This window comes from Helicoverpa zea, chromosome 3 (genome assembly GCF_022581195.2).
Source record: "Helicoverpa zea isolate HzStark_Cry1AcR chromosome 3, ilHelZeax1.1, whole genome shotgun sequence".
Lineage (NCBI taxonomy): Eukaryota > Metazoa > Arthropoda > Insecta > Lepidoptera > Noctuidae > Helicoverpa > Helicoverpa zea.
In genome coordinates, this window is record NC_061454.1 from 7809195 (window position 1) to 7828654 (window position 19460).

The following is a 19460-nucleotide window of genomic DNA, read 5'->3' on the forward strand; positions in this document are numbered from 1 at the left end:
AGGTCGCGGTGTGATAAGAATGTTTTTTGTAGGTGCGGGTAACGGCGGCGGCGGCGCGGGCGCGGGCGGCACGTCGGAGTACGTGCGCAACGAGCTGCGCGCCGTGGTGGGCGCGCGCGCGCGGCCCGAGCTGCACGCGCTGCAGCCGCCCGACATGGACGCGCTCGTCGCCTACGACATCACGCCGCCCGGTGAGCGCATCCCGCACTCCTCTCACCTCAACCCCGAACCACCACTATTCTGACTTCAGACTTGACTCCCTCACTGGCGCTAAAACTAAATAGGGCGTTTTGTTACTAACAAGTATTCCTTCCCGGATGTAAATGCCGCCAATAAATTTAAATACTATAAAATTGACACAAAGGTAAATGAGAAATAAATTAGGTAATATGGAACCTCGGACATATTCAACCCCATCAAATCGTCCGGTCTGAACGTGAGACAATGATAGTTCATAGCAAATAATGTTGATTTATATTAAAAGCCCGCCAATTGGTAAATTTATCTGTTAAGCTGCGTCTTTACAGCCGCTCCATGAGTGATCAAAAATAGTAATTATTTAAGAAGATATTTCCTTTAATTGGAGAACGACACTAGACAGTAAAAGGTGTCTTGTAGATTTATTTTTTTTTACTAAGGAATAAGAAGGATTGTTTGTTCTTGTGTCAATTTTGGTTTTGTTTTATTTAGCAATTATAGGTATGTGAGTTTTTATTAGTTATATAGTTAAAACTTAGGTGAAAATTAGGTCATCTTAATGTACAGTAGTTAAAACGTACGTGTGTGTTTAATTTTACTCTTTAGTCCGCCTAAAACGAAAAATCTAACCTGCTTGGGATAACCAGTGCCTTCACGGAGCTCTGCTTAAAACATTACCAATATTGGTTATGCCTTGTAATGAAAATGTTGTTCATAAGTAGTCGGATATACCCCTTCCTATCCAGAGTATTTGGGGACAATATAGGCACGTTGCTCTCGGTAGCGCGTACTGTCGAAGCATTGTCAGTGTAGGGGATAACCACTGCCAATGTATACGTGTGTACGTACGTAGGTGGCGGCAGTGTGGTGGGGGGCCGAGCGTCCTCGGCGTCGACTAATTCGTGGGAATCGCAACAGAGCACCCCGGTAAGCTTGGGACGCGTTCAGCGAATACAAAATATCATCTAGCCACTTCACTACTTTATAGGTTTTCATTATTCTGTAGACCTACCTATGATTATTACGTCTGCTCTGCTGCGTGTGTTGTCGATCATCTTCAAACTAGAAGCTGAGAGAAATGTACCAAGGTTAGCTATCTACACTAGCTTCCTACGCATTTACTTATTTTTGATTTTCCAGTGAAGTTTAAATCAAACATGTATAGAATAGCTTAAATTGGTACATTCCTGAACTTTGAACAAGCTTTTGTGATGTGATGTATAATAATGTCTCTTATACTAGTGAAAACTATTTTAATTCTAATAATAATCATCTCAAATATTTTTTTCTTAGAAACTTTATTTCAAACGTAAATTATCTTAATATTATTCACCGGCTTATAGGATTTAACTTTCTAAAGGTTAAGCTTAGACAAAATAGGGGAAGAAATCGCATGCGCAAACTATGAAGTGTGGTGAAGGTTTTGTGACGTTGTAGTAATAAAACAAAAGCATTATATTTTTGCAATAGTTCGCTTATTGTCCGCTTCTAAAGTGTTCTAGAACATTTTTCGTTGATTACGTAGATACTCAGGAGACGATTGCATGGCGGTATTTGAGACTTGAATCGGTTTATCCCTTTAGACGATGTGCGAGTAGCGATCAAAATGTTTTAATTATATAGTTACTTGGATTTTAATGTTTTTTATGCACTGTTCTAAGAATGCAAATAGAATAGTAACAAATTCTATTCCACTGTACCAAGAACGTTATGACATGGAATGGATTATGATGATTGGAGTTTGAGACATTTTTATTCCTTGGTCAGACGTGGTATAAAAAAAATATAATTCTTACTGTGTACAGTAAGAAAAACAAATATTTATATTTTGATCGTTTCTCGTGTATAGTATTTACATTTATCTTTGCTTTTGAAAAAACGCTATCAATTATTTTAAAATGCCAAAATTAGACAATAAAGCGTAATAAATTTTAAATACCTCAATTTATTGTGGTCTAACTTCTGACAATTTTAGAGTAATCAATTCGTTCTATTCGGTATAAGTTGACGCTTTAGGAATTTATTTCATAACCTTAACAAAACGAAAATTAGCGTTAATAATAATTATTATTATTCTGTTCCTCGCATACCAGCACTTAGTTTTTTAAAGTAGGTAATAAGGATGCGCATATTTCTACCCAATTTATGGAATCTTTAAGATGGGTTTACTGACTTATTATGAAAGTGGTGATCTTATAATTCAACTCTCAATAATAATGCTCTTATAAATGTTAATTTGGCGCAGTTTATAAATAGTCATTTGATTCCCAGCGGTAATGCCAAAGTTGGAAGTAGACAATAGCGATGGGCGCGGGAGGTCCTGGCACTGACGTGCGTTTGGTCTGCGCAGAGTACTACGGAGGCGGGCTCGGCGGAGGCGGCGCGGGCGGCGGGCGGTGATGAGGCGCGGGCGGCGGGCGCGGGGGCAGCGAGTAAGGCGTCGCTGCTGCAGAAGCTGCTGTCGCAGTGATCGCCCGCGCCGCTGCAGCCCCGCGTCTTCGGCTGAATTATGCATTTATTAATTTCTCGCTTCATCGGATGGACGTTAATCGACGATCCCTAGATTCCAACGTAACGAACGTCGTCGTTCCGAGTTACGGTCTACGTGGTACCTCTGCGGCTGTAAATCTCACTTCGTGAGAATAATATAGTACATACGCGTATTTATAGACATCTATAATGTAGTCTAGTAGTGCTAGTGATGTTTTCGAGTTGTATAAAATCGTTTCGTTGATGATATATTTACTTCTAAGTTCTTTGAGAAACTTTAGGTATGGTCTTGTATAAATATGTATCTATGTATAATGTATGTATCTTTAGTTACGCTCTAATTTTAACGAAAAAACGAATCGATGCGAAATTCGTAGCTTCCTGTGATGGAAAAAAAATAGTGATTAAAAATATTTAATTGACTCGTACGCCCAGTACACATACACAATGTACAATAGAAATATACCGCGTGCAATATTGTATAGAAATATTAAATACATATTTTGGCGTTGTGAACGTTATGTATTATAGTATGAAAGTCAGATGTTACCTGTTATGACAAAGTAATTTGTATTATAGTATATGATGACGAGACGTCGAGTGAAATGTTTCTCTTATGGAGAATATTATTTTTACGTGTAAATAATATGTTGTTAAATTATAGCTGTTGCTTTATTGTAAATATTTTGTTATGATATTTCTTTGTGTTTCGTGTATGGTACAATATTCTTTTAATTTCAGCCCAATTATGAAATTGATTAAATAATTACAAATATTTTTTTTATGTTTTTCCAATACCTGTTTTAACTAATGACTCAGTGATGTTATAATCACAGTGATTGTTTTTTTGTTTAATGAAATTGAGCCAAAATATTGTTGACGATACTTGGCAACGGAACTATATCTAGTATGTATACCTAGTGTATAAAGAACATTTTATAAAGCCCTTTAGATATTAAATTATGAGAATACGCGACGAAAATATATAATTTTTTATCTTGTTATGACATTATTTTATAATATTGTTTTACACTTTGAAATGTCTGTGATTATAACATTTGCCACGTCTTACAATAAGAGTAAAACCCCCTTGTTTGGTCGATGAAATTAACTAATACATAGGCGCGGATTTGTTATAAATAGAAAATAAGAAAGGGTGATAATGAATTGATAAATGTAATTTCTATTTTTATCAATTCAATGTATCGATTATCTTGGCACACCGTGCATAAAATATATTGGATTTGATGAATATCTTAATATATGATGACTTAAATTTTGATACGTATTGAATATGGCATGTGGATCGTGCCACAACGAGATTGACATAAACATAATTGAATTGCGATCAATATGCTACCGTTAGGACTATTTGCAGCAGTTAGAAAAACTAAAACCTCCTGCGAATCGTAGGTCCACTGCTATCTAGACCTATTTAAAATGGGCTATATAGGAAGCTCTAAAATAATATTGATTCTATTAACATGGATTTAATCTGTCGGGAATGTAATTTTTCATCAAACAAAATTTACTAATTCGCGTAAAATAGTTGCAAATAATGCTAACGATAAGATGGCATTTGACGATCGTAACGGTACATACATGAACGTCTGTGCGCTAATAATATGTACATTGTTAACTTTCACATACGCATAAACGTATCAACGTGTTACATACTCGTACACGACGTTTTTGCTGCCGATAAAGTAATCGACATTATGGTAAGGACAATTTAATCGTACATGACACGGTCTTAATTATAAACGTTGTTTATATTTGAAATATATTTCCTTTGGGTAGTTTATTTACGATATTAAAGTTAGTGGTTTCTTCAAAATGATGTTTATAATTAAGTACATTGAATGTTATTAACTGTGTGCGTATTGTTCTTAGTTCTACGGTGGATGGTTAATGTTGAAAAACATCAATGTTGGATGTCGTTATTAGTAACTATAAATTAAACTTTAGGCACGAAATTAGCAGTATTTACTACTTCGCCATTTCAGGCAGTACAATGTTGAATCGCAAAATTATACAAAAATATTTTCTTTGAAATATTACAAAAGCATAGCAGATCAATGGTTACAGATTACCAACATGTTGTGCGAGCATATAATTTTAGATCTGTTTGTTGTAACCATTGGAAATATATTCATAAATTAATACTGCTTGAAGTGGCATGTACATTCGACGTTAACAATTAAGCGTACTAGAATTGCACAATATTACCTAATAATAATAAATATACGGTAACTTTAAAGTGTAATATTAAAATATGGCTAAGACCTTTGGGTGTGGTGTGTATCCTAATAACGGTCTAATATGTGTAACTTAAATTTTTAATATAATCCCATTGGTAGAACGTTTAGCGCAGTTGTTGCTCCATTATTTTTATATACGGGACCATAGCCTGAGCGTTATTAACGGTACAATCCCAAGAATAACACACGTTGATGGTGCGCACAACGATCTTTGATACTTAGGGTACATGCTACCGCCTACTATGTTTTGATCAGGAATTGTTATACATTACCGATTGATACCTGTTGCACTCTCTATGTATTCCATTAATGGCAAGGACTTGATCGACATGAAGTACTTAAACGAGTTCGGGGGTTCACTCAATTTAGTTCATAAATATAAGTAAGTTTCCTTAAATGTATTAATTACTTTCCAATAACACTTTTCAAAATACCAACCATAACATATAGGGTGTAGATACATTAAAGAAGTATATTGTGATGTGCTATAACTAAATAATGAACGTACAAAATATGTATAGATAAACCACAAGTCAAGTTAAACAAGTAATCTGACTATGAAATAATATAAAAAATATTTTTATACCATACAGAATAAATAGAATGTTGTGTAGGCCACTGACCAATTTAATTTGTCATTGTCGTTGATAAAATTGGACAAGGTCGGCTCAGTTGACGTCTATAGATAGTGAGAAAACGAAGCTTTACGAAATCTGAAGACCATAGCAACGTAATTCATTCCACGATGGTTTCAGAGAGGCGAGTCCTGTGGTAATAAGTAAATTCCAAACCAATAAAGTACAAGTGATGGCCTTGTTACATGGAAATTTAAGCAAATAGGCGAGGAAGTAGTCGTGTCTAATACATTCATAATATATAAATATATGGTATCGAAATTTATTTACTCGTAACTGGTCGCTAGATGAAACAGCATATAATGCCGTCACTTACATAGTTTACAACATCTCGACGAGGATTGATGTACACAAATGTTATATTTTTTGCAGATATACGGTAACATAACTAGTTTATGTAATCAAGACTATATAATAACGTTTGAAACACGTCCATTGCATGATTAAACCGTTTAATTTTCTGTTAAATGTAAATAATAAAGTCATGCCGTAAATAAAGCATCGGTGCCTGAAAATTAAAGATAAAGAATATTTTTTCAATGCCACCTTTTAAAAAGTAAAATATGATACGATTATTAATAATATTGAGATTGAAATATTTAGTAAAGACTATGCATAAAATATGGATTAATGTCTATAAGTCTGCAAACACATAGATTCCATTAAAATATGATAATAGCCTATATATAGTTGAATCATTGTAAATAATTTACATCGAATTTAGAGCCGGTACGTACGTATGAGATGCATCTTCCACGCGCCCTCATCGTGAGATGGACAATCAGCCTACACAATAAATTGTAATGCCTTTGATATAAAAGCTAACTTCAAGCGGGACTCACGTCTACATAATAATTTTATGTAGAGACAGTGAAATCATAATATTGGAGAATTTTAGTCTTCCAAGTATAAAAGTTTTTTGGACTGCGTCCTAAACTTTGACCTCGGATTGCCGCATTAAGGCTTAAAGTAACAAACCGCTTATCAAACGTGAACTTGAAATGGAGTTCTGAGGAGCTAGATCGATTTCAGTTAGAAATCAATTGAATCATGACTCTTTCGCGGTTTATTAATTTGGGCATTTAATGCGTTAATTGGGCAGAAATTATCTCTAAAAAAATACTAAAATGCTTATAAAAATATCATCAATATTTATTTTTGACTCTAATTACTCTAAATAATTTTGTACTTGCTATCGGTATTGTTAAACTACGTCTGTGTAAATTGTGTGCCATTTTGTAGTCGCTTATTTACATAACTAACTTGTTTTAAATCCATAATTTGATCCTCCACGTACATATTTTATTAAATTGTTCTTTGACATTCTCTACAGCATGATCGTTGACAAATTAATATCAGTACATATATCATTTGCGCGGTTCAGACCGGCGTTAATCCGATCATTGCGCCAATAATAAGTAGAAATCGATATGACGATTTGTACAACGACTATTAAAATAAAAACGCACGTTTTACTTCACTTTCTAAACGCTCAATATGCTATTACATTACTTTTCCCTATAATAAATTCTAGAATACGTAATAACATTTTCTAGCTAAAAAGTAAACGTCATTGCATTGCGCGCTGCCGCGTTGAATCATAAACCTTAACGTGCTCTTTGTTACGACATTAATGCAACACGTCTATAATCATCAACGAAAATTAGTATTCCTATAGTATAAATAACTATTTTGATAACCAAACATTTAAATTTTAAAATGGGCTTTATAAATGGATTACATGTATGGGAATCGTCTAGCTATAATCAAGTGTTAGGAAGATATTTGTCTTGGTGTAATGAATGAATACCTCATTGTAAGAATCAATTCGAACTTCTAGTTCATAAACAAAGTTGTACAAACTGCTACAATACTGTTTAAAACATAAGTTGAAGAAAGATCATTTAAAAACGCTAGTGTGTGCTGATATACCTGTAAGTCTTTTTTCTAATTAATTTAAGAATATATTTGATTTGCAAATTGTGGGTAACCCGATTTAGATATTGTTTAAAATCTATGAATTTTTGGAATAAATAATTATGTCGATCATAAATTGTAAGAGCATGATAGATTTTACATTCTATAATTACATTTCTGGAGAAATTGGTATATATATTGAAATGTTACGTCTAATTTGGAATTCTATATAAGAAGATTGAAATAATGATTTCATTTTATAATTAAGAATATACGACCCATTGTCTCAGAGTAAATTTAATTACTTAAAATATAATTAATTGGGTCCAACATTCCATCCAATCTTGCAGAAAAAATTCAATTGGACTGCATTAACAAATGTGATATATCGATGTGTAATAGAAATATTTTTTTATCATTCATAAAATTACTCTGCGGCAGGGGCCTATAATCAATATCACTATGCATCATTGTGACAAGAAACAGAGACGGGTACGGGAGTCTTTGATTCTGAAGGAAAACATAATTAGTTTAAACGAATTTGTTTTTCAATCTTATGTTACACGATGAATCAATTTATTTATAGTTATTGTTGATTTTTCCTGATATAATAATAAACAAAGGGTTTTCTAAAAATTCCTCGACTTAGAGGTAAGATTGTGTGATAAAATATTTATTATAGTAGGATGACAGTCGCTAACACAATTAGGCATTCCCGTACGCAGCTGATTTTATTTTTTGTATAAAATCATGCCTTTTGTCTTGGCCTGTCGTCTGAGTCAAGGGTATTTTTATATTGTGAATATTGTTTAGGTTTAATATTCTGTTATAGAGTTATAACTAAACTAATTATGTTTTTCTAAAACATTGCAAAGTGATCTTAGATCTGGTCGCTCACAGAATTGATTTTTAAGAATGTTTGCTTTATTAGTTGTACGGTAGAGCTGTGTGTTTCTATTCATTGTAGGAATAAGCTCAACAGTAGGTTTCCTTCAGTCATATGTTCCAAGTGATCACGATATACTACGTCAAGCTGATTTCATAGAAAACTGTTGTAATACACAGAAACCTAGTCCCTTGTTTCTATACGATCCTTTTTGTGAGTGGCCGTTAAGTCTGTGTTATTTAGTTCTTCAGATGTTAGTTAAGGCCTTTTGTGTTGCTGTGCATTTCTACGCATTGTATGTATGTATGTTTATATATTGTAAATAGCTAAAATACATATATTTTTACGATTAGCATACACAACCAAAGTTGTTATGAAGTGATGGTTGATTAAATAAGAAATTTAACTATAGGTCGTTAAGTTTATTTTAGAAGAGATACAAAGAAATCTGTACAGTTGCAATGTCAGTACATCCAATGTCTTGTCTTAGAGTTTTAAACAACCGCCCTGGTATTAGGAATAATGAAATTGTTATTTTTGGCACAAAAATAATGTCGAAATTTAAAGTAATATAACAGAAAATAAACAATGTAAAGGAGTCGAGAATGTTTTATACTCCTTTTGTTCCTAGTAGCTTGCTCCGGGTCACTTACCATTTAGTAACTGTCAATTAATAAAACATACACGTCACATACTAATACCTTCAGAATGTTGGAACTGTAATATTTTATTCATTGATGAAATCAGGCATTATGAGTACATAACATTTAAGTTGTATTTTTTTGTACATTTTAGATTCGAAAATATATTAATATCTAAATAAAGACGTGTTTTTTATTTATAAAACCCTTCCATATTAGGTATAATAAAAGATCCATATTAGATATATTTATCTTCTACGTACATACGTGCGTCAATTTATTAAAGGACTATGTAACTAAATGACTACAATTAAGATTTTGCAATAAAAACCTTTCTATGAAAAGGCTTTTAACCGAAGTGCGACGGTAAAAAAGGGAGGTATTATATTAGCCTCTTTTTCATATAGGGTTTATCTTTTTCTCCATATATTAATTTTTTGTAGTAACGTACCTGCCTACTATATACCCAGGGGCCCGATTCTCCTAATTTTACTTAAAGTGTCAATTCCCACTGAAAGAGCAGCGGCCGGCAGCGGCCGTAAGAGCACGGAAAATGTAAGAGCGCGGCGCGGTGCGGCGCCGCGCGGCCCGCCGCGCTCGCGCTCAATCCCTTGCAATTACGGCCGCTGCCGGCCGCTGCCGGCCGCTGCTCTTTCAGTGGGAATTGACCCTAAGCGACATACGATTCACGTTCGACTCGATTCGACTGCGATCCAATCCCGACTCGATTACGATTGAAGCGTATGTGGCATTCCGCTATTTTTTCTTTGAAATAAACGTTTTTATCCTTTTCTGTCATTCAATAATGAATGATTTTGTCTGCAAATGATTAACGATTGCAATATCATTGTAGAGCAAACTACCGTATAGACCAAATTCACCAAAATGGCAGACCAATCGTAAACCAATCGAATGTCGTTGGAATACGATTGGTCTTATATTAGTAGCAGAATGCCCGATATGGTTAAAACTGCTATTGCGATTCAATTTCTATTCGATTTTGACAATATTAACTTAGGAGAATCGGGCCCCTGGTCAACTCCATAGTGACACTACCATGGTCCCTGCGGACGTAGGCAGCGAGGGCGGGCACGCTTACGCACGGGACGGTGACAGCTTACAAGACTGTCTACACTTTAAAGTTTGTTGCACGGTTCCAAGGACTGAGTCTTGTGGAGGAGAACCGGCAAGAAACTGCAAAGACACTTCCACCAGTCACAGTCATGTGTCACAATAATACGTAAGCATTTACATCTGTGTTGTCATTATTAACTATTTAGAACTGATTTCATCGAAATGTAAAGTATGCACCTAAGTATTTATACACTGAACACCGAAATGCTCGCTGCAGTTTTTGGAAATACAACCGTTGCCTCACGTTTGAGCATATTAATTTAGTCATAAAGGTACGTACATAAATGAAAACTACACTATTTAGACGATATCATGGACGAGATTAATTCTTAAAGGTGTTTTGGTTGGTAGAGGGAATAGACGAAGTTACCCAAATATGGAGCAAATCCTGCCCGAGACCTTAACTACGCTTACCAATTGAATTTAATTCAATGCTAGGAGGAAATTCACACGTTGGTAATTGTAGCAGGCAATTAACATGTAGCGAACGTGTTGTATGGAGCGGTGTGTGGCGGCCAAGTACTCATTATATCCGAGAGGTTCACATCAAGCACAACACCGGGATTTCCATCACCTGACATCGGTCCTTCTATTATCGAATTTCAAGGACCGTAAGCTCTAATATGATAGAGCACTTAGATACTACGTGGTTAATTATTGTTTTATTAACAGTTGGTCTAGTATTTTTGTGTAACTTAGTCAGTGTAACAAGTATAATGAAATGGGTGCAATGGTTCCGTAACAGCGATAAGTCTCTGTTGACATATACTGGGGTAAGTTTCATACTTGTTTTTTTATTGCTTTTTAGATATCCTTTAATTTACCCAAAGTTAACGATTTTTATATAAGGTATTTAATCTAGCCGGCAGGATTCTAAAGTGCTTCTGTAGATATTTTTCTTTATATAAGTAGATTAGAAATTAGGTTTCTTAGTGCCATGGCGGCGTGGATGCCTTATCTAGGTAGGTACTTGTTTTAAGTGGCGAAGACATATCACCAACGTAGGTATCAAACGGGTGGAGCACAGAGTACATTCTAATATACTGGGGTGGAGGTTACAGTGTAATTTTGCACAATCGTTGGTTTATCCAATTAAATTCTTGAGTTCTACGTTTATCCCTCAGATCAAAGAAATAGGGTTTATCCTATAATTTCATACCTTTATTTTTGATCCTTATAGTAACGCGAACTTTCACATAATAAATCTTACAACCTATACACAATAAAATAAACGTTAATTTTCCAATAGGCGTTACATTGAAAGTCATTTTTTAGTAACATACATGGGCTATCGGATTATCTGCCTAGTCTTTTCCCAACTTGGTGCGGTCTGTCCGGGAATTTGTGACCAATTTGTCGAGTCGAGTTCTTCCGTAATTCGGAAGGAACGATACATTGATGGGTCGATACAGTCCTGGCTGTCATTTGAACATCTTTGGCAGCCGTTACCTTAGTCTTACCGAGGGGTATCGGCTTGCCTCTGGGCAACTGGGTTGAGGATAATCTGGATATTAGGTGCTTACTACGTTCATTAGTGCTTGATGATAATAATCCATTGATCCACGATGTGATTCTTAGGATAGGGAGTTAGTGCTGCTGACTATGTAAGTAGGTACGTAAATATAACAAGTTGAAGTGACCACTGCACTTGGTTGACCCTACTGCGGCTCTTATCATTGTATTTATGTGATGATAAAGATTCGTCTATCTATAGCAATGACGGCTCCGAAAGCTTACGTAAATGCTAATTTCGTATAATTAACGCATTTACCGTCGATAAAGTAAATTAATTGATGAGGTCATTTGAAATAGTACAAAACGTAAATTGCTCTGAATTCGTCGGATGAGCGGTATTGTGTTATAGGATGGATCTGTACCGACCTGTTTTTGTGGCGTTGTTGTTGGTTCCTAAATTGATGTTTTTCCAATATGATGGGTAAGTAAATACGATTTAATGAAAAGAACTTTCAATATAAGTCGGATTTGGACCTAACTTGCTTTGAGAACAAAAGATTCGAAGTGTATTTATTTATAGCGTAGGTAAGTGTGGCATATCCGAAGCGTTTATACAGAGGCATACTTATACTTGAATCGACGTCTAAAATATCTTTGGAATGGAACGCATGAAATTCTTCGCGGTATTTAGGTACCGCACCGTGCCGGCTCGCCCTTTCGTATTTCATTCTCGCAGTCCCGGCGGGGGGCGTGCGCCCGAATGTCGGGAGCGTTTGGGATTTCGTATTAGTGTCCTGGAGAGGCGAGCTGGCTGAGCCCTGTGCCGTAGTGAGGAGGCGCGCGCCCGGCCGGCCGCACGCATGCGTACGCTCCCGTATCCTGTTGCACGCATTACGTAGTCCTGGCACCTTCCCCGCCGCGAATGTTTACGCTGTGTTAGATAACTACAGCTTATTCATCAACGTCAATGACGTCCAGTAATTTCTATGTGTTTCAACTAGTTAACATGAAAGGACCCTTTAAGTTTCTTTGTTAGTAAGCTGTGGCGGTCATTAGATAGTTTATTTAATATAATATGTCGTAAGGTCAGAAGTGCAAAAAACGCTTGTCTAGCAACATGCCCTGGAGCTGTCCGTGGTCGCGCGACCGCCAGCAGCCACTTGCGGTCAGTCCTCCCCTTCAGGTGTTGTTGCAGGTTTGTTTTTACTATGTCAAACTTTTAATATCGAAAAAATTGGCACTTTCTTCGCTAGTTTTTAAATAGATTTATTGATAAGACAAACTTTAGAGAACTTCAAAGTCGGCTTCCATTCCAAGTGGAATTCAAATCGGTTGACCAGAGCGTCTTCGTATCCAGTGTCACATGCTCTATATTTTTATTAGAAGAATTTGAAGATAGTGTAGTCAATGAACTCATTACCAAATTCGTATGAGACAGCTTGATGTCTGTTAACCGATTGGAAAGTTATAGTAGGACAATCCTAGTTTGATAATGCTAGTAGTCAGGGAGGGAGACGTTATCCCGGGAATGTTTTAATGGATTTAAAGTGCTCTATGCGTGTTAATATCAAGTCCATAAAAAGTTGAGATGGAATCCATGCGTGACGGTTCTACTTAACTTTTCTGTGATGATAAATAAGTACATATTTCATCTGTGTTTTATATTGCTAGTATCTTTGTAATTATGTACTCACAAGCAATTAAATTTTCAATTTAAGAAATATTTAAATGGAACTTGTGTTAATGTAAAGTCAATGCGAGTCCAGTTGTCATTGTAATATAAATAATGGCACCTACCTAGATACGTGAATATAATAATACAAGCGAAAGGTAACGTCTATGAAAGAAGTCAGCAGGAGGAAGTGCCAAAATCGTTAACTTTATACAATAATAGTAATGTATTGTATTCCTTACCTGAGTGTTTCGACGTGATTACAATAGAAATGTTCTATTTGACTTGACAACTTTTTGTGGTATTGAGGGAATTTGAGGTTTGTTGTTCTTACCTTGAAAATACAAACCTAGATACTTAAAATAAAATATCTACCTAATATTGAGACTCTTTAAGTGTATTCACAAGACACAGTAAAAGTACCTAAAGTTATGTGCCGAAGTAACAACCCTAAGTCATGCGTCTTGAGACCACTACGATATTTGATGAAAAATGTATTAGTGGCAGGATGACTTATGAAAAGTATCCTGTGTATCTCTATTGAGCCTGAGTTTGATACTGTGTGAGAAGTACCCGTGATCGTAAGTGCAGCATTGATGAGGTTGAAGAGTGCAGTCAGCTGGCCGGGCGACTCAGCTCAGTCACAAGTTGCTTGTGATCGCGGGTGCGCGTATGTGCAGCTAACGGATAATCGCACCAACGTGGATTTGTTAACCATACATAGTGATTCAGATTCAGATCAAAACAAATATTAAATAAAAACTATTAGAGTAGGTATATAAACTCGCCTGTAATTTGTGCAATGTGAAATGTGATGAATATTTTTTGAGTTAGGACATTAAATTAGTTTTTAGTTTAAAATGATTAGGATATAAAATGCCTTGGAATTGTCTATGGGGATATCAAGCACCTGCACCGGTCTGCAGGGTTAGCGGTCCGCTGCATTTAATTTTGCAGGTACTTATAAGAAATAAAATTCTAAGTTTTTTTTTAATTATCTACATCTGCAGATAAAATGTTCTGTAGCTATTTTAACTAGGTATTGTTTGAACGTAATTGCAGCTGCTTGCGTTAACTTATATGTAATCGGTAAAAATGCATGTCAATTTACCGCATGAACTACGTATACTTATCCGGTATTATGCGTATTACAGAGTAAATAAGAGTAGGTAGGTACCTAAGTAATTCAAAAACATTAAATGCTATGGTAAATATTAATAAGGGCTGACATTTTTTAATTCACTTCTTAATAATTAATTTTGACAGATATTTTAATAGAAAAAATACCAAATCTTTAGAATATGCTTAGTTAATGATTATAGAGCCTGAAACATCACCTAACCTTGTGCACCCAATTAGGTTTTGTAGTGTAACATGTAAAAAGCAATTATGTATATCAATATCTATCGATCAAAATGCAGATTGCATGTGGCCATAATTTTTATGACACAACAATATAGGTACCTACGTAGAATGTTTTAAAATCAATAATACTACCTATAGCGTGATAGTTCAGTATTATTAATTTCATGATTAATCGTAGAAATGAAGTAATGTAATAATGACTGTATGTCAGGTATAAAAACCATTCCTAGTTGCAATAGAAAAATCTTATTTTCTTTTAAGTGTTAATATTCTACTTCATATTTAATCATGAGTGTAACGCAGTTTACGTATGTTAACGATAATTTATTTGGTTATCGGCGTATTTACTATTTAGAATACGTTCCAAACCTTTAAGTACTTTACAATACAAAGACAGTATTCAATGAGGTTTATTACTTACTGCTTGTAGAATACAATAGAATGTTTGTTTGTCTGACCCACTAAAGTAACTTTCAACGTTCTTTAAAGGTAATTGGAGCCCTACAATAGGTACATACTTAGTTGAATTATCTTTTTCAAATACTTACTTTCATTTTAGTCAATCTCATAGTTATTTTTGTAGACAGAATTAAAGGAAAAAAATTAAACATCAGCTACTTGAACGCTTATAGGTAGATAAGTAGGTATTATAAACATAAACTCATTTCGAACAGGAGCAAATTAATTTCATTGTTGTCAGTTCACGCGGCGCAGTACAGCGCAATTTATTATCCTTCGCCATCAACATACGGCGCAGGGCACAAACACTCGATATACATTCTATAATAATTTTATTGTTGTGACATCGTTTCATTAGGTTGCCTTACCAGGCACTGGAGGTAACGGTAGAATGCTAATGTGATGAGGCGAGCTTGTAGCATTGTCGCATGAACTCGCGCGTTAGGCCTAGCTTCCCAAAGGTTGTGCAACCGCGGGTACGCCGCCCACGGGCCGGCGCCGGCGACAGCATCGTCACCGGTCGCCCCTCTAAGCAAATAACTCTAGACAAGTTCATTGTCGACCAATTCGAATAAATTACGCTTAAAATATCTTACTACACTAAGCAAAGAGACTTGAGAAAGTTAAGAGAGGTCGTATTAATTTTACTTATAATATGTAATGGCGATATCTCTCGCTGTAATAACCAATTTGAAACGAATATATTATTCATACAATAACAGCGTAATGTTGGCAGTGTGATTTATTTCTAGTTTTAACTATGAAGATAGCTGCAGTATTCATATTTACCGGTTCACAGCTTGAACGCAAGTGGTACGCTTGGTTCGAATTTATTCAATCATGGTATCTCTCTAACGTTTATAAGTTAATTAGAAGCATGTGGGGCTACGCGAGCGCATCCCGACGGACAATAAAGCCTTTCAGCGGGCGGTGCCTTTGTGCGCTTATGTTATTAGTCCGATTATGTACTTATCAATCCTTATTGTGTATAGACTGTCTAGCACAGGAGATAGAAAGAAAAGTCATTGCATATAGCATAATCATGATCTATGCATATTTTCTCAGGGGATTATCTAATCCCTTTGGTACCAATACGTAGAGGAGACAAGTTTTAAGATACGAGATGAAAATCCAGGTTATAAATAAAAATATTATTTTGGGTAGGTACCTACTTATAACAAATATGTAGCGTAGGGTAGAAGAATACATTGTTTCCATTAGATATCTTGAAATGATAAAAGTTCGCTCTACTACGCTACGAGGCGTAGCAAATTAGAATGTAGCAACCAACTGTGTACCGTCTCGCGGAGATTTATGTAGAATTGTAATATTTTATGCAAATAATTTAATATTTTTCCACCGACCCGAGTAAAAGGGAGGCTTCTTTTGTTCGAACCTCATAATAATCACCTGGCTTTGTAAAATGGCTACATTTTTCCGAGAAAATAAATAAAACTCCATTAGAATTTTAAGACATCTTCCAAAAAAATAATTTTCTATTCTATTAAAATACATACCTTGGTGCATCTGTACGTATATTTTTCATGATAGCTTTGCCCCAATATTTAGTCCCTCGATGTAAAGTTACCTTCTGAAACTGGTTGGTGTTGCTTACCCAAAGAAGTGTCCCTTTCCCTAAATTAGGTAATAGTAACTTTTATTTCTTAATGGAAAAGTGCTGAGTACAACAATCAAGTATAACGAAACTATGGCCGCTAGTTGAGTAAAAAAGCCCGTAGCGAACATTTCTGGCGGTGTCATACTGTCGCGCTCGGTCATTGCTCGTTCATGCTTCCATAATCTGTTGTGACTTTGATGTTGTCACGGTGTATTTTGCGATGTTTTTTATTTGCTTGACGCAATGATTCTTGACTATATAGATACTTGATTTAAACGCATTCCAGGCGGATAGTCGAACAATCGATGAAGCGGAAGTAGCTTTTTAAATGAAAATAGTACTTACCTACCCAGTCTTATTGTTGCCTAAAATATCGAGGATTGAGAACACTAATATGTTTCTTATACGAAGATATTTTTTAAATAAAATAAACAATTCGTTAAATACCAACAGTATTGCCAGAAACAATAATTGTTTATTTAACTGGTAGCTGTACGTATCAGCTTATAAATTAACGTCAGTGACAGGCGGCAAACGGTGTCAGAAGGCGAGTCCGCCGCTAAGGGTTATAAGTAACTACAGCCTATGATTTACGGCATTCCTGCGCAGAGCGCGACGAGGATCTGTCAGTGCGCCTGCGCAGACCGATGGGAACAAGATCACTTCTCACAGATTGGTCTGGTGACAGACAAAGCTCTTTGTAGCATCATTGTTCGGACCACTCCGGGGACGTCTGGCTTAGCCTCGCGCGCTTAAACCGAGGATTAGTCATCGCCCGTATCGTAAGAGACAACTTGTATGTTGTACTTATAACAACTACCAATGAATAAATATGCATAAGTAAAGACAAGAATTTATTGCGATCTCTCTTTTCATTGTTAGCAAGGTACCGTATTCGTTTCACATCTGTGCAAACCTATGCGAGGTTCTCATATTGAGTATTACAGTGTTATATGTAAGTAGCTATTATGTAGCACACTTACATAGCTTACGTTATTTTACGTGCATGTACTTATATAGAACTTCCCGGATCTCGCCGGTGGACCACACAATAGACGTTTTCTTATAAGGCGAGGTACTGAAGCATGTAGCTTCTGAAATATAAGTATTCTTCCAAAAGAAAGTTTGTGTCAAAGCTTCTCCTGGTTATGAATTTTGAACGCATACTATTACTCGGTACGGTGCACGCTTAAAATGTTTACATGTTTATAATCGTAATTTCGAGCGGATGTTGCGCAAGTGCGTTTTAACTGCCGAACTAAAGCGCTTGACCGGAAGTGAGGTCCGCAGGGCGCGGGACGCGGGCTCTCGTTCACAGGTACTAAATGATGGTTCTAATGAACAGCACGGGAGCGGCACCACGGCACCAAACCTTATTATTGGTAATGCGCAATACATTAGCCACAATTAGTGCGGCAGCCGCCAGTAATTGCTGCATGCTTCGGGCGCGTTTCGTAAACCATGTAGTACCTAGTATCTTTCTTAAGAAATCGTAACTGTGATAGAGGTGTTTCTAGAAAATTTATGGAATTTAAAGTGCGAACCTCGATTTATTACGTTGCTATTAATATCTAGTAAATTTTCTTAAATGTCTAAGGTACCTTTAGACAAGAAATAACGCGACCCTCGAGAACGTTAGGAATTCTTGTACCTAATGGATATATCGTAAAACATTTTAGACACCTTGGAAAATAATTTGACACACTAAAATGTTTAGCTGTTAGGAAAGATAATATGTAGGTAGGTATGTAATGTATAGTGAAAGGATTACAATAGAATGCGTAATTTAGAGTGGGTGTAGGGTTTCTTAGTTGTATCAAATGTCGTTGCTGAAATTCAAATACTTGTACAGCAAGGTCTTTGCAAAAAACTCGTCACGGTTCGCGGAGCATGGTCGGCAGCTGTCAGGCTGACATGTCGCGCTCGGGGAAACCATTCAGTTGACAGCACTACTCACCTCAATACACGTACTCGTCACCACGGTAATAATCGACACATGCGCCTAACGAACCCGATACTGAAAGCAATTGTAAATTCATACCCATGAATCAAAACCCATGAAAGGAACTCATAAAATAAATTTTATTCCCTTATTGGTACATAAACAGAGTTTAAAAATAGTTGGGACCACCTGGTACACTCTGCTCCCAACTTCGAGTGCAGGGAACGTGATTTATGGGTCTTTAAGCCACACAATGCAACCGCAAATATAACCCTTGACTATTTTTCTAGAGAACAAATTGTCCCAGGGTAGATATTTCAAGTGGGCTGACTGTTCTCTAACGGGCACAAAGACTTATTTATACGCTTATCATTATTACCCCTATAACAATATCGAGGGGTTATAAATTAATTCGTTTAGACAACTAACTCGACACATTGCTATTGAATTGACTGCTTGATATTTTGATAGATCAAGTATTGTATTGTAATTTTAGTTTTGTAGGAATTCTGATCTATCATCTCACACTTGGGCAATATTGGTTATTGTTCACTCGTACATTATTCACGGCTGAACGGTGGCCAGTAATCCCAATCCCAAATGACCGCATCGCACCGATGCATTTGGTACTGAGAAGTAGATGTGTTATGGACGCAGAGAACGTTTCGTGTTCGACGTGGGAGGTCGATTATTTTCTCGAAATTCTAAATTACTAACAAATATTTTATCGAAATATTTTGTGTCAATACCTAATGTTGCAATAAATGTGCATTCTTAACTTTTAAAT

At 36.0% G+C, this 19460-nt stretch overlaps 2 protein-coding genes across 18 annotated transcripts in view; both read left to right on the top strand.

Moving 5' to 3' along the window:
• The window catches only part of LOC124646053 (trithorax group protein osa-like), a 40763-nt gene extending 31552 nt beyond the window's left edge, over window positions 1-9211 (top strand). For 8 of the 10 annotated variants that reach the window (XM_047186083.1, XM_047186077.1, XM_047186081.1 and 5 more), the window contains 3 exons: window positions 33-191; window positions 1052-1125; window positions 2549-9211. In XM_047186083.1, coding sequence (XP_047042039.1) covers window positions 33-191; window positions 1052-1125; window positions 2549-2668 — 353 coding nt within the window. In that variant the 3' untranslated portion in view covers window positions 2669-9211. The remainder of the gene's footprint in view (window positions 1-32; window positions 192-1051; window positions 1126-2548) is intronic. The other 2 variants (XM_047186079.1, XM_047186084.1) reach the window with 1 other exon arrangement.
• A 1605-nt stretch (window positions 9212-10816) lies between these two features.
• LOC124645783 (tensin-2) overlaps window positions 10817-19460 on the top strand; it is a 91926-nt gene continuing 83282 nt past the window's right edge. For 2 of the 8 annotated variants that reach the window (XM_047185667.1, XM_047185666.1), the window contains exon 1: window positions 10819-10935. In XM_047185667.1, coding sequence (XP_047041623.1) covers window positions 10879-10935 — 57 coding nt within the window. In that variant the 5' untranslated portion in view covers window positions 10819-10878. Of the gene's footprint in view, window positions 10936-12719; window positions 12813-14027; window positions 14247-19460 lie in introns of those variants that run through there. The other 6 variants (XM_047185669.1, XM_047185668.1, XM_047185665.1 and 3 more) reach the window with 6 other exon arrangements.